We start from the raw sequence: 23,608 nt of genomic DNA, 5'->3' as shown, positions 1-23,608 counted from the left end.
GAAAATATTGTTGCGGTGATGAAAGAAAAGTTCATAAAATATTTTGAAAACATACCGCCGGTCTTTACTTGTGCCGCCGCATTAAACCCCTATTGGAATGTTAATGGGGTTGAAACAACGATTGAGGAAATATTCGACAACTTAGGTATGCGCGAGATTGACCCGAAGTTGTCGACGGAAGCGAATGACAAGTTCAACAAAAACCTTCAAGACCTTTATGACCATTATTTTCAAATGTATGGTCCAAGCACGAGATCGTCTTTTGTGAAAAAAACAACTAGTAGGCCGTGCAATGACCCATTTATAAACCTGATGAATGGGATTCGTGAATTGGCATCTAAGAGGCAAAGAGGAAACACACCAAGTAGCGAACTTGGTCGATATAGTGGAGCAAACTATGTTGAGGGCGCAACGGTCGACGAAATTCGCAATATTGATTTGTTGGCTTGGTGGAAAGGTAAACAAAACGAATTTCCCATTCTATCCGCCATGGCTCGTGATTTGCTTGCCGTACAAGCCTCAACGGTTGCTTCCGAATCAGTTTTTTCTCTTAGTGGGAGGGTGTTATCTATGCGAAGAACAAAACTAACTCCCGAGTCTCTAGAGGTTTGCATTTGCCTAAATGACCATTTGGATGCGGTGGATCGTGTACAACACAAGGCGAACTTTGAAGACGAAATACCAATAGAGCGTCATATTCATGATGAGGAGGCGGAGGACGGGGTTTCTTCCGATAACGAAGACGAGGGTGAAGACGAGAATGAAGACGAAGAAGAGTTGTAATTATTTGTTTTGGTAAAATTATTTGTAACTTGTTCAACTAATATTTAGTTTTGATTTGTTTTATTATAATTACTTTTGTTACTCATGATTAATTTTTGTTACTTTTTTAATAACGACGAACATTTTATTTATTTAAAAAATAACTATTACAAACATTATTAAAACATAAACGATACTAAACATAACAACTAAAACATAAAAAACAAAGTCCGTCGTTTTAATCCGAGAATACTTATTTTTGGGTTGTAGAGCCGGACGACTCTCCCACTTCCGTTTTTTTAGCTTCCAACCTTCTTTTCTCTCGACAATACTTATTCGTATGTTTTCGTAATGTCGAGTTGGACCCTGCTTTAAGAAACTTCGAGCAATATTTGCAACGTGCCAACTCATGTGAGTCGGTCATGAGACACAAATCGTAATGAACCCAAACATCGGGGCATCTTGTTGTTTCGATCACCATAACAACGTCATCATTAGTTGCCATTTGTTGTCGGTTTAAGGTTAATTGTGGTTTGGAGTGTGTTTTATAGTTTTGGAATTGGTTTAACAAGTACACAAACAAACCTTGCTATTTATAGTAAGAAAATAACCTATTTGTAGTTAAAAAACCGGTTCCAACGGTCAAAAACGGCTATATAGCCGTTGGAACCGGTTCCTAACGGCTATAATATTTAAATTTCAAAAAAAACCGGTGGAACCGGTTTTTACATAAAAACCGGTTCCGGTTCATACCCTACCCGGTTCTTAAAAGTTAGCATATCTGGGCATCAGTTCGGGTCGGGAACCGAACCGGTTCTTGATTGGAACCGGTTCCATTTTACAACCCGGTGTGAAAAAACCGGTTTCGAACCGGTTCGGGTTTTCCAGTTGAACCCGATTTGTGCACGTCTATATGAGTCCATGTCGTTTAATTCAAATGCTGTAAAGAGTAAAAAATAAATTGAAATTAAATCATTTTTTATAGAGTTTACAAAGCAGCATATAGCTTTACAAAGCTTCAAACAATAATGAATGACAAGATATGACCATAACCAGGGTTAATGAATAAGTTGCAACCCAAACACTGTATAAATAAATAGATTTCATGCCTCAAACACAAACACCAAACCTTATAAATTCCTATATACACTTTTAATTACCGGACGAAAATAAAACATCATGCTCCTTAAGACGCCTTTGGAAATTCGCCAAACGGTTTTGCAGTTGTGAGATGGCTGCCACCTTCTGAGCCAATATTGTGTTCAATTTTGCCACGTAGTCGTCTAGTTGGTTTCCTGGTTCATCCGCTTCCACCAGAAGGTCCATCTCCTACAATCACACCGCATAAAACATGAATACAAACATAACTGAAAGTGCACGTTGCATTTTAGCTGGTCCCACTAGTTAACAGGGTATTAGTGGGTCCCGTGAGTTTTCTTATTGGCGGGTTCTTTGAGTTATTAATAAAAGAGTGAACTACGGTTTTCGTCTATGTGGCTTTTCTAAATATGCGGTTTTGGTCCAATAGTTTCAAATTTGCGATTTTCGTCCTTGTGGTTTCATTTCACTTGCAATTAAACCCAACCCCAATAACCCCGTTAAGCATGGTCGTTAAACCCATCAACATGAAGGGCACATGAGGGGCAGTTTTGTCTTTTTTTTCTCAAATACACCACAGCCCCTCATATGATGGGGCTTGCGAATTAGAGATGGGGTTTATTTAGGGGGGAAAGGACAAAATTACCCCTCACGTGAAGGGCACGCTGTTGGGTTATGAAGGCCTTTGGGCCGGTTTTATTAGGAGGCCCAGTTTTGGTTCCTAATTATGTTTAACCCTAATACTGTTTATTATATATATCCCATCATGTAATTGTAATCTTTGTTCTGAGCTAATAAGAAAACCTAGTTGCAGCCCGTGGACGTAGGTCCCCTCGCGGGGACCGAACCACGTTAAATTCTTGTGTCGTTTATATTTTCGTTTATGCGTGTTTATCGTTGTGCATGTGTGTGCTGTTTCGCTTCCGCGCGCCGCTTTGTTCCTAACAAGTGGCATCAGAGCTTTGGCTTGTTGGACACACGGTTCGTTGCACTGGTAACGATTTCGCAGAAGGTTTTGGTTCGAATCTGTTTTTTGGTGATTAGGGTTGGGTAGGTCCGTCACCGTGAATAACTCTTGGAGATCGCAGGGTTAATTTCTGGTTCGTGTTCATCAGTGATCGACAGTCAAGATTGGTGGCTGTCAGGCTGAGTTAGGGTTTGACTATTTATTATCAACCGTAAATTAGGGAACCGGGTTTTGTGAAGACCATTTAGGTTCGGGTTCAGATTTGTTTGCAAGAGATTAGTCTAAGGTAACTTTATATAGCTTATTTACAGTTAGTTGATTTATCGGTTATTGCAAGAGCAAATCGGTTTATTTGGCAGTGTTCTGTTGAACAATCGTCAAGTTTAGGCCCGTGCCCTTGTTGTGTCTGTTCACTGTTTTCGATTTGTTCTCGTTTGTTATTGTTATAACTGAAGACGAGGTGGTTATGATCGGAATGTTGACGGTTATGGATTTTGGTTGATTGGTTTGTCATGTGAACTTGGATATAGTACTGGTGATGGATAAACTTGGAGAAAATGGAACCAGCGGGTGTGCTGGTGACGGCATAAGTGAAAAAAAAAATGAGGTTAGTGGCAAGTCATGTAAACTATTGCTCGTTTGGATGATCTTTCGGTTAGGGTTTGAGTTAACTGATCGTGTGTACGGTCATAGAACCCTTGGTACCGCTTGATTTTATGAAAGTTCTACTGTTGTTATAGCTGTTTGCCTGTTAGCTGGTTCGAAACTGTGATTATTACTTCTTGTTCGTTTGGAATTGTGAAGTTATATCTTGTTTGGTGGTGATCAGTGGTACACCATTTGAGAGGTTCATAATCTCGTGTTGGGTAAAGTTATTTGCCGGGATAGTACGAGTGGGGTTCATCTCATGGAGTGTTGGTGTGGCATGGGTTGGGATAACAGAAACAGTGGGAGCTGGGCATAGTCGACTTGGTAGGTTGCGTAGAGGTGAGACATTTTAAGGGTCGATGTCGAAAGGTTTGGAATTCTGCTTTTGAGAATGTATCTGGGGTTGATGCATTGGGACTCAGTGAAGGCGGTGACGACTCTTGGGTTCAAGATTATGGTATGCTTTATTTGTTACTCACTTCAATGAAGCATTGTTGAATCTTTTAATTAAAGACTTTTGGAAGATACGAGTTTTTTTTGTATCGTCGGAAGAAGTGAACCAACTTCCGAGTTATAAGGTCTTGGCTCGCTGAATCGGGTAGAGCTAAGGGGTTTCAGTTTGCAGACATGAAGCCTGGAGCCACAGTGATGTTAGTTTGAGCGTATTCGGAGGAGGTCTGAACATGTTCGGGGTTTTGGTAACAGTGGGAGCACGCAGGTGTGTTCTAGGTTTGTTTCCAAAGGGACGTTGGGTTCGGAGGACCAGGAATCCGAATGTGAAAATCTCTGCTGGTATAGTCTGCTGATTTGGAGAGTGTTTATCCTCTGGAAGTCTTTGAAGCCGGTTGTGTGAGTAAGTGAGGGTCGGTTAAGATTGAGGATGAGTCATTGGCGAGTTTTGTCATGGCTGGGTCTGGGATGACCGGATTGGAGTTCTCGGGAGCTTCAATAGGCCTTTCAGGTAACTGATGAGAAGGGCGGATGCAACCAGGGTGTGGATTGGTAGAAATCTTAGTTTGTTCCTAGAGAACTGGAGGCTTGGAGAACTTCTTTTGTTGAAGTTTTAGCTTGTTCTTGGAACTGGAGGCTTGGTAGATTTCTATTACTGAAGATTACTAGAGTTACTGGATGAATGAGATTGTTATATTTACTTGGATGGCAGGCTGGAATTTATCGCAAGGCCTTCAAGTGGGAGATTGTTGGGTTATGAAGGCCTTTGGGCCGGTTTTATTAGGAGGCCCAGTTTTGGTTCCTAATTATGTTTAACCCTAATACTGTTTATTATATATATCCCATCATGTAATTGTAATCTTTGTTCTGAGCTAATAAGAAAACCTAGTTGCAGCCCGTGGACGTAGGTCCCCTCGCGGGGACCGAACCACGTTAAATTCTTGTGTCGTTTATATTTTCGTTTATGCGTGTTTATCGTTGTGCATGTGTGTGCTGTTTCGCTTCCGCGCGCCGCTTTGTTCCTAACACACGCTGATGGGTTTATCGACCAGAATTAACGAGGTTAGTGGAGTCGGGTTTAATTGCAAGTGAAATGAAACCACAGAGACGAAAATCGTAAATTTGAAACTATTGGACTAAAACCGCATATTTGGACAAACCACAATGACGAAAACCGCAGTTTAATCTTAATAAAAAGATACTTTTTTTAGAAATCACACATTTGTGCAAATTGGTTTTAAATAATCCAATCTATGATCCACTGGGCGTAAAAGCCCATACACGGTTTAACCAATGACACTCCTAACTTTTATTTGTTGCCTAGAGCAATCGCAATGGCATAATCATCATTGATTTTGCTCACAATGATGATTATAAATGAAATGAAGAAATATACCAGCCAAATCGAGTGTAAAACAATGACGAGTATGCTATTGAGATTACTATTGACAACAAAAAGTGAAGGTAAAGTTAGAGGTGCACAAATCGGGTATTAGAAAAACCTGGGTTCGGGTATGATAGGGTATTTAAAAATCGGGTATTAGCAATACCCGGGTCGGGTTTGGGTATTGCCTCTAAAAACAATACCCTATGTATCGGGTTCGGGTATAGAACCGGGTATTTGAATACCCTATTTCAGGGTATTGAATAAACCGGGTTTTTTTCCGGGTATAGATTGGAATTTTTTAGGGGTTCCACTTTTTATGGGTATTTTTCGGGTATTTTCCAGTAATTTTTCGGGTATTGATCGGGTATTTGAAAAACCCGGTTTCAGGCATTGGAAAAACCCGGTTCCGGGTATGGAACCGGTTCGGGTTTTCGGGTATTACCGGGTACATATCGGGTCCGGTTCGGGTACGGGTTTTAGTACTAAAATGCATACCCTATCCGTACCCTACGGGTAGGGTCGGGTACGGATTCAGGTATTAAAAACCCGGGTATAAAAAAAGCCAGTTCTGGGTTTTTTTTTCGGGGCTGGTTCCAGGTTCGGGTTTTTTGTGCACCTCTAGGTATAGTGTCATTGGTCAAGTTGTTAGTATGGATTATTAAAGTTTGGTTTATTAAAATCCAATATTCCCTAAAATTATTAGCCGTCTTTCTATTTTAAATTGTCTCAAAATAGTGTGAAACTACTCCTTTGTGCATCCTTAAAAATGTGTGATCAATAATAAACGTTATGACATGACATACCACTCTAACGATATCCATGGTATCCTCGACTTGTTCCCGGTGAGCATTTACAAGATCTTCCTCCTCCTGAGATTAACATACAAATTTTCATCTTATAATGTTAATACAAAAAAAAATAATCAATGTCAAATATAAAATTTATGCGAAACGTATACCTGTAAAAGGGCATTCAACTCATCGTCAGGGTTCAAGTTTCTTGATTCAGATTTAGGTGGTGGCTCCCTTGACTTTGTTTGACCATTGATTCTCCTGTTCTTATCGTGTGCATTTGAGAAGTTATATGCTTCAGTTCTCGTGTTATTATTCTTCCATGATGGCTGCTGCGGCTCAGGTTCATAGAACTCTTCTGTAGTATCATAATCGTCTTCATCAGCTTGTTCGGGATATGAATCAACCATGTTGTCTTCATATGATGGAACATGGGGTAAAACAGTAGTAGACATCGACACTGCTGTTGGTTCCTTGGAATTAAAACTTGAAGCTAATGTGTCCTTTTTGTTCCCTTTTGAAAGGCTTTTCACCCTGTTAATTAACAATACAACTGTTATTCAGAGTTGATTCCAGTTGTGTTTCATCTGAACAAAATAACACTTTAAGAAGAACATGGGTTGAAAGCTGTCCAAAGTGCACTTTCAGCCTGAGCCGGTCGACCATTGCCAAAAATAATGTGTTTTGACCATAAATATTGTAATAATACTGTTTTTGTGATCATATTTAACACAATAATAATTTATAAGTTTTAGAAATTTGGAAAAATAATGCATATATATACGTCACTTTAAAGTATTTAACTAGTTACATTAAGACCTCCCAAAGATCTAAACAGCATTACAAGCCCCCAAATTATCAGTTTGCCTTTGTTTACACCAATTCAAGCAAAAACCTTCAGAAATTTTAAAATGACAAATGCCCCTAACTTCAAAGCTTTTGCCACGTATAGAGTAGCAAAATAACAAAGAAGTCCCTGAATCTACTAAACATTTTTTTACCATCTACAGTTGATTATTTTGATGTGGCAAAAGCTATAACGTAGGAGCATTCTTGTCATTTACTATTATTCCTGCTAGTTCTTTGACAAAGTTGGGATTAAATATGAAATACAAGTAATCATAATTACCTGTCAGCATAACGTAAGGTATTAAGTGTATGCTCACAAGATCCAGCATTTGGTGAAATGCAAGAAATCATAACAGTTCGAGAATTTCCAACAAACGAATCCCTCAAAACTTCAGTTAGTTTACTGCCTCTAAAAGGAATATGACCCTGGTCATTATCAAGAGCTCTGATACATTCCTTCAATGCAAGCAAACTTTTATTAATCTCAGCACCTTCCATTCTGCATTACATATTTCAAATTCCACATTGAAGAATATCCAATAATTTATATAGTTAAATCAATATACAAAAATGTTATATAAAAAGGTTACCTTGTTTGCTTATCATTGTCTGTAGTGTCGGCACCACGTTCACTTCCTGCAAGATCTATGAAGGAGAGCTTGCCAACAACTCTAGGAGGTTTAGTTTCACTTCCATCAACGGATCTTTTGACAACAAGTTGAAGAATCGCGTGTGATCTAGAAGATTCCTCATTGGCACCCGTTGTTCCGGTGCTTCTTGTTGCATTGCCTCTTTCGATTAGCTCCTTGATTGTTTCAACGTCTGAGACTCTGTATTCTTGTAAACCGACAATGCATACTTGTTTGCTGCCGTCTTCTCGCATGCACAATTTTCTGCAAAAGAATTAAATCGCTTTTCCTTAAAAACTAGAAGTGATGTGTGATATGAATAATCATAATAAGATAGTTGTAATACAATGTGTTGTAGGAGATGGTGTTTGGACTTCAGATGCACTTCTCCCGTTTGAAGTTGCAATAGTTATATGATAAGTTGTTGAGTTTTTGACAAATTCCAATAACTAAGCGAAGTAATAAATTAAATGACCAAAACAGACAATTTTATATATGTTTAAGATATTCAAGTCTAACATATGAAACTTTATTTTTTTTTATAAACGGACATAATATATTTTTAATATTTGACAACAATTTTCAGAAAATAATAAATATTTGCAAATGCGGGTACATAACGTAAATGCAGGTACATGAGTAATATTGACATTTGTTAAATAATATGTTTTGTCACAGCATGTATGAAACTAATAACTGGACGATTAGATAAAATCTACCAAAACAGACATTCTTATACGTTTTTGAAGTATTCACGTCTAAAAATGACAACTTATTGTTTGTCAACTTATAATAATGCTTCTAAATTTTCATAAAACATTTGTTAACTTAAAAGTTAGTAATCCGCTTATCTCCTATAATTGCAGTAATGTTTGTATGTTTTTAGAAGTGCTATTTAACCATGAAAACGTGGGTAAATAAGTTACATTGATCTTTCTTAAATAATATATTCTGTTACAAAGGATATAAAACTAACTTTTGAAGAAGCGGATAACTAGAATTAGTCACAGAACTTACTTTCTATCATTTAGAAGATCATAAAGTTTCCCACCATAGATCTCAAAGAAGCTGAAATACAACTGAAAACCTTGGCTCCGGTATGTATGATTCACAAGCCTTAAGATATCCCTAGATGCTTTCAAAGGTAAGGGTTTCATCGTAAAAGTCTTCCCACTTCCTGCACAATAATTTGTAGTTAAGAGTTAAAAACCGTGCCATTTTAAAATAAATGTTACTTAAACCACGCGTACCTGTTTGTCCATATGCAAAGCATGTAGCTTTCGTACGTTGGAATATTATTGGAACAATAGGCTCAACAGTTTCATGATAAACCTATGAAAAAAATAATGAAAGAATTATAAGCCTCTCGCTATATATATGCATATAACAATTTACGTACCTCATCATTAGAAACCTCCTCATTTAGTACTGCATCAAAAACGAATCCATGCTTCTCCATGTACTCAGTGAGATCAACCTGCAGGATAGTGAGATTTGGGTTGGTAAGTTATCATGAAGACCCCAAAAGTCCCCAATGAGATTGATGGGAAATGTGCAAATTATATGCAACTTTTGAGTAATGTTGACTCGTTTGAAAACATGATAATTTCAAATAACCTTGAGTTTTGTCTCGTGAACTGTAAGGCTATTGGAATGTGGCTCCACAGTAATTATATCTTCCTCATTCTTTGCTAACTCCTTTTTGTTTAACGGTCTCTTGCGCACCTGAAAATTAACCGTGATTACACTTTAAAACAACAGATGTTGTTATATAACTATATTAACTTCAAGTGATCAATCATTTAGATACTAACTTTCAAAATACACCAATTATTATCGTACTGAAAGAGCTAAACTGTTGAAACAAGATTAATCAACATACCACAACTTTGATCTTAGCCACATTGCTCGCCTTTTCTTTTTCTGGAGCAAAACTTTTCAAAACATTGTTATCTGGCAAACCTCGAGCTTTACTAGCCTGTTTGTTATTCCCAAAATATGTCTCTGCATCATCAAAGCTTCTGCCACCATAAGCTCCTCCGGTTACTGGCATCTGTTGGCATATTAATAAACAAAATACATCAGAGTGATCGCGTGTATGAATTGAAAGAAGATAATGCTTCAGGTAAAATTTTTGCCAATCTGTAACAGAAACAGATACAATCAAATGTTATTCTAGTATTGATAGTATCCCCTCTTGGCATCAACTATAAAATCTTTAGCAATGCCAGCACTTATTACTAATCCATCTAATACATGAAATTACCAGATATTGCATATAGGACTGTTTGAACTTTGAATGTGCAATTTGGAAGTGATAATTGAACAATAAAGGATCAGATCAATAGATTATCACAACTAGTGAGTAAATTTTGGAATCAAGAATGCCAGTTGAAAATCAGGCCCCGATGACGACCCTAGTTAAAGTTGGTTTTTACGATCAAACACCAGTTCACTACTCTTTCTTTTATTCAATAAATTGCACACCAGTCACATAATCCTAGCCATCTATTTATATTATTTAACTTCCTAAACATACTATGACTCAAATTCATAATATCTAGTAATGCAAACAACTAGAAAAAGATGCAAGTAAATCACCAATAAACATACTAATAAATTAAACCTATCTCTTGACTCTTTTATACCTCGGATATCAGTTCAGTATCAAATGAATGCAGATCTAACAACCCAGGACTATATCCACTAGGATCATCGCCACCGTTCTTCTTCAAACGCGACGGCGGCGTCAACGGCTCCGCAAACAAGTCACTCCCGCCGCTTAACGACCTCTGAGTATCAATACTCCTGTTGTTGTTATTATTATTATTATACATTCTCGAACCCTGACCTCCTAATCCTCCACCACCACCATAGTAACCAAAGTCCTGCTACTCAATTAATTAACAAACAATCAACAAACATTACACTCATAATATTAATTCAAGTTTTGGAACAAATACAAATTAACGTGCTAACTGTGAGAATCAAGTAGTGTAATAATATATACAACACAGTGTAATTACATCAAACAGTACATTCACAATATTAATTAAAGGTTTGGATCAAATACAAATTAAATTAACGTACTAATTGTGAGAATCAAGTAGTGTAATTATATATACAGCACGGTGTAATTACATCAAACAGTACATTCAAAATATTAATTAAAGGTTTGGATCAAATACAAATTAAATTAACGTACTAATTGTGAGAATCAAGTAGTGTGATTATATATACAACACAGTGTAATTACATCATAGTGTAATTAATTACACTGATGTAATTACATAATTACTCTACTTGTATATATAATCACACTACTAGATTTTCACAGTTAGCGCGTTAATTTAATTTGTATTTGATCCAACCCTTTAATTAATATTATGAATGTAATGTTTGATGTAATTACACTACTTGATTTTCACAATTAGCATTAAGTTTCCCCTAATATTAAAACCTAAAACCAGATCTGACTAATCAAATATAATAATAATAAGCAGAAGAAATGAAACTGAACTTGATAACTAATTAACTACAACTACACGTACAGATAAGTTATTGTTATTATTATTGGCAGATTGAAGCCATCTGGCGTTAGCTGATGAAGATGTGACTTCTAATAAGTTATCGGAGTACTGACGCTGGTGATGAGCACCGGATCGTTGTCCGCCGTGTCTACCTACCGCAGCATTCATATTCAAAAGCTAGTGATCAAATTCAAACCCTAAGTATTTGAACAGCTTTGAGCTGATGAAATTTGAAGGTGAAATGATTATACAGGGGTCAATGAGGTTGTTGATGTGGTCAATGTTTTGATTTTGAATTTAAGTTGTCCGTGACATGTGGTGGTGTGTAGGTGATTTGTGTTTTGTAATAACAGTCCTTCCACTATAATATGTTAAGCGTTTTGGTCCAACAGTGGGTAATAATTTAAGGTGTCGAAAAACTCTACGGGATTATCTGCAGTGGACGGAGCTCTTAGGCTATGTGTAATGGAAGTACTATAAAATAACGTGAAGTTTTTACACGTGGCAAAAGTGGCGACTTGTAGCCCGAAGACAGTGTTGTAGCCCAAGAATCATTCCCCAAACCTATAGTCGATCGCCACGTCAGCAAGCACATAACACAATCGAGCGACATATTTTTATCGCCCCCCCCCCACTTGTAGCCCGGGGGCGGTGTTCCTCGCCCTTCGTCGCTTATTTTTATCACCCACTACACATCGCCTTATGAGGTGTTTTGCGTCATGTGGTGTCATGTCACCATAGGGTTTTTATTATAAAAAACATGGAGTAGTAGATGAAGCTCCTTCGATCATTACCCAATTAGGGTCTGTTTGGTATGAGGTAATGGAATGGACGACGGAATGGAATGGACGTGGTAATGGAATGGACAAAGAATGGAATGGGTTATTACCATTCCAATGAAATGTTTGGTTACCACATGGAAATGAAATGAATCATTACTTTGTATGGTTGGTAGGTAAGAAAAAAATAAAAAAATAAAATTAAAATGGTAGTGAGTGGTGTTGGTGGTGGTGGGAGCGGTGGCGGTAACGGTGGTGGTTGCGATAACAGTGGAGGTGGTGGTGGGTAGCGGTGACGGTGGGCGGCGTGTGTGATGGTGGGGCGATGATTGATGGATGCGGCGAGCGGCTGGCACTGATGGCGATGGTTTGTGGAGGTGGGTGGTGGCGGCGGTGGACGTCGATGGTGGTGATTGGTGGCAGTGGCGGCGGTGGGCAGCGGTGACGGTGGGCGGCATGTGTGATGGTGGGGCGATAGTTGATATATGCGACAGGCGGCTGGCGGTGCTGGGTGGCTGGCGGTGCTGGGTGGCTGGCACCGATGGCGATGGTTGGTGGAGGTGGGTGGTGGCGGCGGTGGACGCCGATGGTGGTAATTGGTGGCAGTGGCGGCGGTGGGGCGATAGTTGATATATGCGGCGGGCGGTTGGCGGTTCTGGGTGGCTGGCACCAATGGCAATGGTTGGTGGAGGTGGGTGGTGGCGGCGGTGGACGGTGATGGTGGTGGCTGGTGGCAGTGGCGGCGGTGGTTGGAGGTGGTTGTGAGTGTTAATGTTGGGTGGTGGTGGTGTTGGGAGGGTGGTGGAGGTGATGTAGGGTGAATGAGGGAATGGAATGAAAAAAAACATGGGGTATAGATGGAATGAAATTGGGGTATTTTAGTGGGAATGGAATGGACTATGTAATGGGCCATTTCATTCCCTTGGTCAACCAAACACACTATTTTTCATTCCCTCCCAATGAGTCATTCCATTCCGTCCTCCATTCCTGCATACCAAACGCTACCTTAATGTAGTTTTTATCTATATTTAATAAAAATAAAAAAATTTGATTGCTTGGAGTTTGTAGGAAAAAACTTGATTGGTTATTTGGTTAGATGAATAATAGGAGGGGGGGGGGGCTTTCTAGGAAACACCCAACACCAACATTTACCCAAAGCACCTCGGGAGACGGTGTGCATGGGCGCTATGAGCATATAGCGCAACGCCCATTAAGTTTGGTCTGAGTGCATTGTAGTGCAAAGTCGTCTTTAGGGGAAGTAAAATCAAGCTAGAACTTTATTACTTAGATATGACCTTCAATTGAGACAAAAAAAAACACACTGAATGATGAAAATTAGACTAAAGTAGACCAAAACCATATTAAATGATAAAAATTACCCTTAAGTTATTAGAGAAGGCAAACATGTTCGTGGTTAGTTGTTTAGCTTTGTAACAGTAAAATTCGATAAAGGTATCGAAAACTCGTTTCGTTTTAGACTTCTAAAATGGTAGAGCCGTCCCTGTTGTAATGGGGGACGCGGTAAGAATTTGATTGGTATTGGCTTTATTTGGTATGATAATAACCTAAATAAACGTCAAAGTTAACTATTAGTCTTACACTTCGACCAGACTTAGGGTATTGGTTTCAGCTTACGCTGTTGGTTTAAAAAAGCGAGCAACGTATTGAGATGACATGGTCTAAAACTGATAAACAAAGCGTAAAAGCGTGGTACTTTTCGTTTGTAATGTGCTTTTGTATCTCTTTATATTTCTCTTATGTTTTTTGCATCTTCTACCCAAATCTTAGTAAAAGATAAGCTTTATATATGACTCAACTGTATTAAACGTATTACGTATAATTATTTCTTTTAAATTAGTGAAAACTCTTTCACACGACTACTTTTTCTAACATTAATGGTTGTAGGTAGGCGTTTTATAACATGACATAATCACTTTAAAAACCACATTTTCTTGAGGCGTGACCGCTCAACGTAGATCGATATTCACATTTAAACATATTGTATGTCGTGGATACGCTGAAGTCATGTACTAAAATAAACCACGTCCTAACAAACAATAACTCTCAACTACAAAGAATGATGTTAACATGCTATTTTTATATTTCGTTTTCAATGAAATATGAATAAAATTTGGATATATATAGAAAGTAAGAAAGACATGATGGAGTGATATCAGGATGCTTTTTACATTTGAAAAAAAACAACTATTTATCAGTTAAAAGCAAACGAGTTTGAGATATTGCGTGTTGCAACGACTCGAACTTAATTCATGAAAGAACCCTAATGCTGCCACTAGCTACATCGCTGAAAACCCTTAGACCCCCATGTTTTGGCAGGGACACAACTAGAAATTGGTCGTTATCAGTTCGTTACGGTAAACGTCTAAAAATTTAGTGATTAAAGCCGAAAGATTGAAAGACTTAATGTGTAAAGTATAAAGCTTTGTTGGCCAAAGTTGAAATACTAAAACTTTTATGTTAAAAGACGAGATGTGTCTAACTTAAAAACTTTGGTGGCGTAACTTAAAACACTAATGTAGATCCTCGAAATGGATCTAGAAATGTAGTGTTCAGATCAATATGTGCACAAGGAGGACGGAAACCAACTTGTACACTCGGATCTCGGATTGTTGCTATGGAAATATTAGCCCTACAACTAAAACTTTTCAATTGTCATTTATAATTTGGGAAAATTCCGAAAATAAGCGTTTATGAGAATGTTTTTCAGGTTTTCGGTGCCATTTGCAAGAAATTCCTAAAATAAGTATTATAATCTAGTCGTGACAAGTAGTTTGTATAACCAATTAAAACTTGACACATGTCTTTAAACTAACCGTAACGAGCAGACTATCTAACCATTTATTCGTCACGACTAAATAAGTTTTATGCCTCGTAATCAACGCCCACGTGTCAAGTTTTAATTGGTTCCGAAATAAAGTGAGTGCTTTTCTCAAAAATACATAAAATCATATACTATTACGTATATAGTAGTTGATTATTTGAGTAAATTGTAGTTTTCGTTTCTATGTTTTGTCCAAATCTGCGGTTTTAGTTTAATAATTTTAAATATGTGATTTTCGTTCTTGTGGTTTCATTTCACTTGCAATTAAAACCGACCTCACTAATCCCGTCAAGTCTGATCATTAAACTCATGAGGATGCCCCTCACGTAAGGGACAATTTTGTCCTTTTCCCCCCAAATATGCCTCAGCCCCTCATGCGCGGGGGGGGGGGGGGGGGGGGGGTTTACGAATTAAGGTTGGGTTTATTTGGGGAGAAAAATGACAAAACTGCCCCGGCATGTGAGGGACACACTGATGGGTTTAACGACCATATTTAACGGGGTTAATGGAGTCGGGTTTAATTGCAAATGAAATGAAACCACATGAATGAAAGTCGCATATTTAAAAGTTTTTGACTAAACCTTAGATTTGAACAAACCTCAATAACAAAAACCGCAGTTTACTCCAATCAAATACTATATACGTGATTTTCAATCAAAGAATTATTTAATTATGTAAAATCGATTAAAATGATTGTTTAAATGATTTATCATAAAAATGCCCCATAAACAATAACGTCATATGCCCACATGGTGTGCGGGCCACGTCTTTCTGCCCCGGATTTAGGGGTACATTTCCAATTTCATTAAATACTATTTTTCGCCGCTCAATAATTTGTTTCTTTCACCTAAAAATATATTTTGTTTATTTTAAAATACCAACTGTCCATTGAGTGAGTAAAATCAATAAATATATTATGTTTTACTGACCCTTATGTTATATAAGACCTAACTATAATTTATGGTTAATATTTAAAACAAGCTGGAATTATTAGATATAAGTTTAGAGGTAAATAATTATACATGATGTTATATGTCGATATGGTCTTCTAAAGTTCCATTGTCATTATAGCAATATATACTTTCAAGAATAGAGTTATGTCTCCATCTAATCTAATAATTGAAATGAGTGCTTTCAAATCAAATTAAATTACAAATAAAAATAATATGATTAGATAAAAAAATGTTTTTGTTTTCAAACCAACAAACGACTTGTTATTCAACTCTTAAAGTCTCAATCAACATCCTTTAAATAAAAGGATTTTTATAGGTCTTGTTTCATTATATTGAATATGTCATATTCAATGATCCGCAACATATGAAACCATGGTGTTGAGCACATGAACACGAGAATTATATACTTACTATCCATGTGAAAGGCTTAGGTTGTTTGTGGCAAATGAACATTGACTAAGCAACCTAAAAAAACAATTGAAGAGATTAGAGAATAGTTCTTGACGTTTACTAGTCAAAACAATAACATGTATTTGAGAATTGAAGAGAACATATGAAAAACGAGGGTAAAAGCGGCCATTGTTCGATATGCTCACATTAAGTCCATATTTAGTAATTATAACATCGCTAATTGTGAATCAATTTCATTCATCACTATCGCCATTGTATCTATCAACATGACTTATTTTCATCAAATACCCCTCTTGCACTTTCATTGTTAAATTGTTGCTAACCATTTTTTTTGGACGGTTGTTTGTTATAAATTTTTGTTAACCTTGTTTAAGTTATTTGTCATCACCACCAATTATATTTAAGTAAAAGTTGCAGCACAATCAACTTCTGTTATGAATCCACAATTATACCTTTAATGAGCTTTTTCAACAACTTCCTTTGAAATTGATGCACCACATTGTTCTAAAATTGATTTAATGCATATAAAAAATTGGTTTAATGCAACATTTATTTATAAAGACAGTTATTATAACATGTTTGTTACTTAATGCAATTGTTGTTTTTTCTTTTTCAATTACAACATGTTCAAGATGTCACTATCTGAAAAAGAGTCACAATAGGTAACAAAAATGTTGCATCGGGGCTTTTTGAAATCCATCTTGTGGGTCGGGCCAGCATTATCTTGTAAGAATTTTGAAACTTTGCAAAACAATAGACTAGTGACAATAAACCTTAACTATAATAAACACCCCTTATCAAGTTGGGAAAATCAATGGGCTGAACATATAACTAATAAGAAAACACTAAAAGATAAATACAATGTTACTTTGCACATGTCATGTGTTAACCTAGAATACTAACAGAGAGAGTGATAGATGATGAAAACCAAGACATAACGAAAATGTAAAGGATGTCCATTATGATTTTTAAACATTAAGGATGTAATCTAAAACTATCGACAAACGTAAATGATGAACGATGTAATATTGTCAAACTAATAAGCCAACACTTAATTTGTATATCCATTGTCATTTAACATTTTCAATTTAGTTTTATTAGAATATCATGTAATCAATATTTCAATCAAACATTAAACACAGTTTTTAAAACGAGAGGGCGCTTCTCATAGTAGAGTTCGCCGTTCAAGTCTCGAAGCCTGCATCAGGGGCAACTTTACGCGGTTGTTTCGGTTTCCACATATCATGGGTTTTCAAATCAAACCTGAAGCGTTAAATAATAAGGAACAACTAAAATCCAGTTACAGTGACTCGCAAAACTTCATAAAAGCTATGGCGAAGCATGGTGAGGGCCAGGGGTGGCCCTGCTCCTGTCTTTTTGCTTAGTTGTGTAAAGTTATCCAATGACCCGGAATTTTCTATACGTAATGTAAATTTATCCGTTTTGAACCAAAAACTTTTCGCCGGTCCCCCTTGTTTATAATTTCATTAATACATTTTAAGTCTGCCCCTAGCGTTCTCGTCCTAGCTTTGCCACTACGTAAAAAGTAGGGGTGTGCAATAAACCGAAAAAACCATTCCCGAACCGAAAAAACTGAAAAATCCAAACAAAAAAAAACCCGAACCGAAACAAAAACCGACGGTTTGGTTTTATGTTTTTGTAAAAACCGAACCGAATTCTTAAATTTTTGTTTTTTTATATTTTATCTTAAGTAATTTATAAGAATTTAATAGACATGTAACTCAAATTTTTTTGGTAAAATGTTTAATAATCTATTATTTTACAATTAATAAAATTATTTATACCTAAATTAATTATTTTTTGAAAACTTTCTTTTGACCTTTAAATTTTCAAGATCAAATTGCAAAAACCGAAAAAACCGAAACCGAATCGAAACCAAAATGATAACGAAAAAACAGAAACCCAACGGTTTCAAATACTATAAAAACCGAAGTTTTGGTTTTCGGTTCGGTTTCAAAAACCGCACCGAACCGCACCACGCACACCCATTAGTAAAAACCAAAAAATTAAACTTTAGAGTATGTAAAACACAATCCGTTTAACTTTGAACGGGTTAGTCAATACTCAATAGCACCTTCTATTTTGGGTTATTTCTGGCGGAACCAGTCAATAACCACTTTCCGTGCAACCACAACAACAATAACAATAACCCACCGACGAACCTTACCGAACCTTCTCGATCTCTCCACCGGAATCACTTCCCCTATATTTATAAACCAATTCATTCAGGCATTTCATCAAACACCTTACATACACTCATTCCATTCCATAACAATAATAATAATATGGCCGACGAATCAGCAGTCACTCTTTACAACAACAACGCCATATCCGATCCAAACAATATAACCACCAAAAACAACTTCTCAGTCAAAGTCGGCTTAGCTCAAATGCTCCGTGGCGGTGCAATTGTGCAAGTCAACACCGTTGACCAAGCCAAAATAGCTGAGTCTGCAGGTGCTTGTTGTGTTATGGTATCAGAATTATCCGGATCCGGAATTCAACGGATGGTGGATCCGGCGGTTATTAAGCGAATTCAGCGTGCGGTTGGGGTTCCGATGATGGCGAAGGCTCGGGTTGGGCATTTCGTTGAAGCGCAGGTTCTCGAAGCGGTGGGAGTCGATTATATCGATGAGAATGAGTTAACGGCGGTTGCGGATGAAGAGAATTATATTAATAAGCATAATTTCCACGTTCCGTTTGTGTGCGGGTGTCGGGGGTTGGGGGAGGGGTTAAGGAGGGTTAGGGAAGGTGCGGCGATGATCCGGACGCAAGGGGATCGGTCGGGATTAGGCGACATTGTCGATACGGTTAAAGCGGTTAGGGAAGTGATGGGGAAAATTAGGGTGTTGAGTAATATGGATGAGGATGAGGTGTTTTCGTTTGCGAAGGAGTTGGGTGCGCCGTATGATATATTGGCGCAGACAAAGCAAATGGGGCGGCTTCCGGTTGTGCATTTTGCTTCGGGTGGGATTGTGACGCCTGCTGATGCGGCGTTGATGATGCAGTTGGGGTGTGATGGGGTTTTTGTGGGGTCGGAGGTGTTTGAGTGTGGTGATCCGTATAAGAGCGTTAGGGCGATTGTGCAGGCGGTTAGGAATTATAATGATGCGCGGATTTTGGCGAAGGTTAGCTCGGGGTTGAGTGATGTGGGTGCGAGTGGTGGTTCGGAGGTTGTTGATGCGATGGCTAGGGTTAATGTTGATGAGTGAAGGTTGTTGGTTTGGGTTGTGTGTTGATTATAAGATGTGTTTTGTGTTGTATGAAACTTATGATATAGGTTTTGGTTTAATGGTGGGAAATAACATTATGAGTTGTGGCAATTGATGAAATGGAAATTTGAATAATAATATTTGATGTTTTGGTTATTGATTGTTATGTTACACAATGATGACCATGAAGTATGATGAACTAGGAAGCAATTGTGTGTTCTTTTTGGTTTAAAGGGGTGTTTGGATGTGGTGAAACTAATGATGATATGTTTTTGATTTGACAATCAAGAATCGAGATAATCATGTAGAAACACACATCCAAACATTTCCTCAGGTATTAAGACTTGAGTTACTTTTCTTGCTTTAATGACATTTGATTTAAAAACACACCAAAATTCTTAGTTATAAAGTTACTACTAATGTGAGTGAAATAGTTGCTACATGTTGTAACTTGTAGGGCTTGGCATCAATTAGGCTATGTGTTATGGAAAAATGCCGTGGGCGCTAGTGCGCTGCCACCATCCATGCCAGTCACCAAATCCAACGTCCACCCCCTCCGCACCTTCCAATGTTAACCCATTATCACCCCAACCCTTAGCGTCCCTATGACATCCGTTAACACCTCTGGCGTGATGGCATTTGCCAATTGCCACCAAGCAAAGCACCTTCTCCCTTATAAAAGCCACTTTGCTAACATGTATATCTTAAGCAACACACATACACACACATATAGCAGATAGTGATTGAAGAAGCAAGTTCATTACACAAATTATTCCGTACTAGTAGTAAGCTAGCACCTCAAGGAAAAGAGTCCTTAAGCACCGATCGCAAATTAGATAACTGAAAAATAGACTGTCGTTACCCTCCACTTAATGATTTGTGTACGAGTGAATCAAAGAGAATGTGAATAAGTGTTGTGAGATAATATATACGTTTTGTATATTTCTGTCGTTTAGATACACATACACTAGATATCAATGTCATTCATTGTTAAAGGGTGGTGAGGTCAACTTCCCGACGTTTTTAGGCAATCATAAGTTTTTCATACATCAATGTCTTTCCTTTTAAATAGACAACAAAATAACAATTTATTCTTTCTAATTTGAAATTTGATATTGATATAGTTTTTTATTTAAAATTAACATATGACATAATTATGTTATGTACATCCGTTACCATCTTCCACTTGTGGCAAGTGACAGGAAGACTCGGGTTTTTCAGTGGAGATCCAAGTTCGATTTCCACTTGTGTCACTTTGGGTGAATATTTGGCAATGAAGGATTTGAGATATGCCTTGTACAAGGTTGTCAGTTCGGATTCCAAGCCCACCAGGATTTTCTCAAATCAGCATGTTGAGACAAAATTACAAAGATCATGGGAGTACCATATTTCCACACCCACCCTAGATAGTCCTTCCAGTAACGTCAATACAAACAGGTTTAAAAAAAAGTCAGATTCTTCCACGACGAGAACTAAAGAATCCAAATTATACGTACTAACATGTTTTCCTTTAAAAACATGCATCCGATAAATGGCAAATCTAGTACATTACCTAAAGGCTTCATATGAAAGATCGTTAAGACGCGTCTACCATGTAAACTAGCATCATCGATAATAATATAAACTCCAGAAAGAATGTATGATGTCATATTTACACACGCTATATATAAAACAGCCCAAATACAATAATCACTAAACAACAAGAGCAGACATGTGAGACGGATTTAAGAAACATTTACCCATAACCTTAGCAGCATATAACATAGCCTGATTCTTACTCTCTTTGACGGTACATAAAAGTTCACTGCAACATAGAAGCTCAGAATTATGATCAAAGATAAAAACATGAACTTGATATGAGAAAAGTGGAAAAAAAGGTCGCAATTTACCGCAGGACTACAATCTTGTCGTTCAATCGTTTGATTGTGTGTTCTCATTACAACCTCACATGATATCTTGGCCTGTTCATCAACAACAAGAAGTAGTTGTAATATTTACCAAAAAGAACTAATGGCAAATCAAAGATAGTCAAATCCTCACATGGATCAAACATCAAAGCTTTTAATTTATGAATCATACAAAACTCAACCAATATGATACCGTTCTACAATAATCAATCAAATAGGAAATAATCGAACATTCAGAACTTAGGGATGTGCAAAGTCACAGTTCAGTTATGTAGCCTTGGCCATAACCACCATAACCATAACCATAACCATAGGTCAATTCCGGTTAAGTTAATCGTCCAATTTATTTTTTTTGCCTTTGTTCCAGTTGAAAACGATTCAGCTATGGTGTTTCAAGCTCAATTATGAAATTTCAAAGCTAAAAAAATATCAGTTCCAAGCTTGGTTTTGGTGTTTCAAGTTATGCTATAGACAGTTACAAGTTCCAACATAAATTTACATGTTCAAAGCAAAAAATGGAGAGATAAAATTTGGAAAAACACATACATACAAGGTTCCGTTCGGTTTCGATTAAAGTCGGTTATCGAATACACATTAACTGTAACCATAACCAAATGAATAGTAAATCAGATTTACTAAACCATAACCATCACTTTCATTCCGTTATGGACTTATGGTGTGGGGTGTAAATGAGATAAGCCAAGCCAGAGCTCGGCTCGTGTTGTACAAGAGCTCGAGCTTGGCTTGTTACGAGCTCATTGTCCAAATCACGAGCTCAACTCGAGTCATTTTTCAAGCCCGGGCTTGGACTTGATAACTAAACAAGCTTCATTTAAGGCTCAAACTCAAAAAACCTCATCTCGTTTCGAGATTCTCATCAATCCATTCTCGTCTTATTTCAGTTAAATTAAGACAATCCGAGCCAAGCACGAGATCAACTAGGATTGAGCTTGGCTCGTTTCCGACTTACAAGAGCTTGAGCTCGACTTGTTTCAAGCTCTTTTTCCAAAGCTCAAGCTCAACTTGCGAGTCATTTTTTCAAACTCAGGCTCAGCTCGTTAATTATCTATTAGTTAATTTACATATACTTAATTACTTTTATAGTTTTATATCATTCGAGAAAAACCTTAAAACCATCCTAATCTCAGGGCCAGCTCAGCTCAGCTATGCAGTGTGAAATTAGTACACTTAAACACACACAAGGCTCAGACTCAATAACTAAACAAGCTTTATTTAAGGCTCAAACTCAAAGAACCTCAGCTCGTTTCGACTTACAAGAGCTCGAGCTCGGCTTGTTTCAAGCTCTTTCTCCAAAGCTCAACCTCAGCTCGTGAGTCATTTTTTCAAGCTCGGGTTCACCCGTCAGTTATCAACTACTTAATTGACACACGCTTTCAATTACTTTTATATCATTTGATAAAAACCTTAAACGAGCCTAAGCTCTTCGCCAGCTCAGCTCGGCTATGCAGTGTGAAACTAATGCACTTAACAAGCTAAACTAACACACTAAGGCTCGAGATCAATAACTAAACAAGCTATATAATTATATATATTATATAACTCGAGGTCGAATACACGCATTACCTTAATAGGAACCTGAAAGAAAACAACACCGAGACTACCACGAATCTCCGAACTCACGGTAACCGGAATCGAACCTCTCAACAAATCCAAAACCAAAGCCACGGCCTCCGACACCACTTCCGCTCCATCGAGCACAAGCGTGGCGTCAATATACGAAACACCAAACGCCTTAACCGATCCGTAATCTGACGTCACAAACCCTAGGAGTCCAAGGAGACATTAAGCGAGTTGTAATTGAGCGAGTAGACATCCGGATTATGAATCCTAATTCTGACGCCTAATATAATATCAACGGATATTGGATTGGTGTTTATTTTAAAGTTATCGAGACGGAGGTTTACGACTTGTAGGTGTGGATCGGACGGGTAGAGGAAGTAGATGGAGGTGGTGATGAGGCTGTAGAGGTAGTTGTTGTGGATTGGAAGGAAGAGGTGTGTATGGTGCTTCGGGGATTTCGGTTGACTGGTTTAGTTTACTCTAATATATAGAGGTGTATAAACCGGTATAAAACTCAAAACCAGTTTGGGTTGAAGCAGTTCGGTTTGGTTAATAAAAGTCAAAACTGGTTTGTAATCGGTTTCGGTTTCTTATCATGTTACGATCAGTTTCGGTTCGGGTTTTGATTGGTTTCGGGTCGGGTTTTGACCGGTTTTTGCCGGTTTCGGTTCGGATAACCGGTTTGGAACCGATTTTGATGGAGAAAATTACAAACCGCTTTCGAACTACGGCTTCAAACGGTTCCAAACCGGTTTCTTCATAACTGATATCAAATCAGTTCGGTTTCGGTT

At 37.7% G+C, this 23,608-nt stretch overlaps 2 protein-coding genes and 1 long non-coding RNA gene across 5 annotated transcripts; 1 reads left to right on the top strand and 2 right to left on the bottom strand.

The window, feature by feature from the left end:
• Window positions 1–1,822: 1,822 nt before the first annotated feature.
• LOC143538204 (kinesin-like protein KIN-13B) lies at window positions 1,823–11,326 on the bottom strand. 3 transcript variants are annotated; one of them, XM_077031811.1, is made up of 12 exons: window positions 11,133–11,326; window positions 10,230–10,472; window positions 9,464–9,634; window positions 9,199–9,306; window positions 8,981–9,058; window positions 8,832–8,913; window positions 8,599–8,758; window positions 7,543–7,845; window positions 7,233–7,451; window positions 6,271–6,637; window positions 6,116–6,181; window positions 1,823–2,091 (listed from the first exon to the last, which is right to left on the bottom strand). In XM_077031811.1, exons 1-12 carry the CDS (start codon window positions 11,277–11,279, stop codon window positions 1,915–1,917), a joined length of 2,121 nt encoding a protein of 706 aa, XP_076887926.1. In that variant the 5' UTR covers window positions 11,280–11,326; the 3' UTR covers window positions 1,823–1,914. The 3 variants fall into 3 exon arrangements, with proteins under 3 accessions (XP_076887926.1, XP_076887932.1, XP_076887940.1); XM_077031817.1 differs by having other exon boundaries at window positions 10,230–10,469; XM_077031825.1 differs by having other exon boundaries at window positions 1,825–2,091; window positions 10,230–10,475; window positions 11,133–11,280.
• Window positions 11,327–18,230: 6,904 nt separating this feature from the next.
• On the top strand, window positions 18,231–19,563 carry LOC143538275 (pyridoxal 5'-phosphate synthase-like subunit PDX1.2). The gene has a single exon (XM_077031868.1). The coding sequence runs from the start codon at window positions 18,403–18,405 to the stop codon at window positions 19,327–19,329; it is 927 nt and encodes a 308-aa protein (XP_076887983.1). The 5' UTR covers window positions 18,231–18,402; the 3' UTR covers window positions 19,330–19,563.
• A 1,337-nt stretch (window positions 19,564–20,900) lies between these two features.
• Window positions 20,901–23,221, bottom strand: LOC143538335 (uncharacterized). The gene is made up of 3 exons (XR_013136235.1): window positions 22,821–23,221; window positions 21,219–21,290; window positions 20,901–21,133 (listed from the first exon to the last, which is right to left on the bottom strand). It is a non-coding gene; the product is annotated as an uncharacterized LOC143538335 (long non-coding RNA).
• Between the last annotated feature and the right edge of the window lie 387 nt (window positions 23,222–23,608).

Source organism: Bidens hawaiensis, unplaced genomic scaffold (genome assembly GCF_021521415.1).
Source record: "Bidens hawaiensis isolate Kalapana, Puna unplaced genomic scaffold, B.hawaiensis_p1.1 tig00000780_1, whole genome shotgun sequence".
Lineage (NCBI taxonomy): Eukaryota > Viridiplantae > Streptophyta > Magnoliopsida > Asterales > Asteraceae > Bidens > Bidens hawaiensis.
The sequence above is the reverse complement of the archived record's forward strand: the minus strand, read 5'-3'. Positions and strand labels throughout refer to the sequence as shown.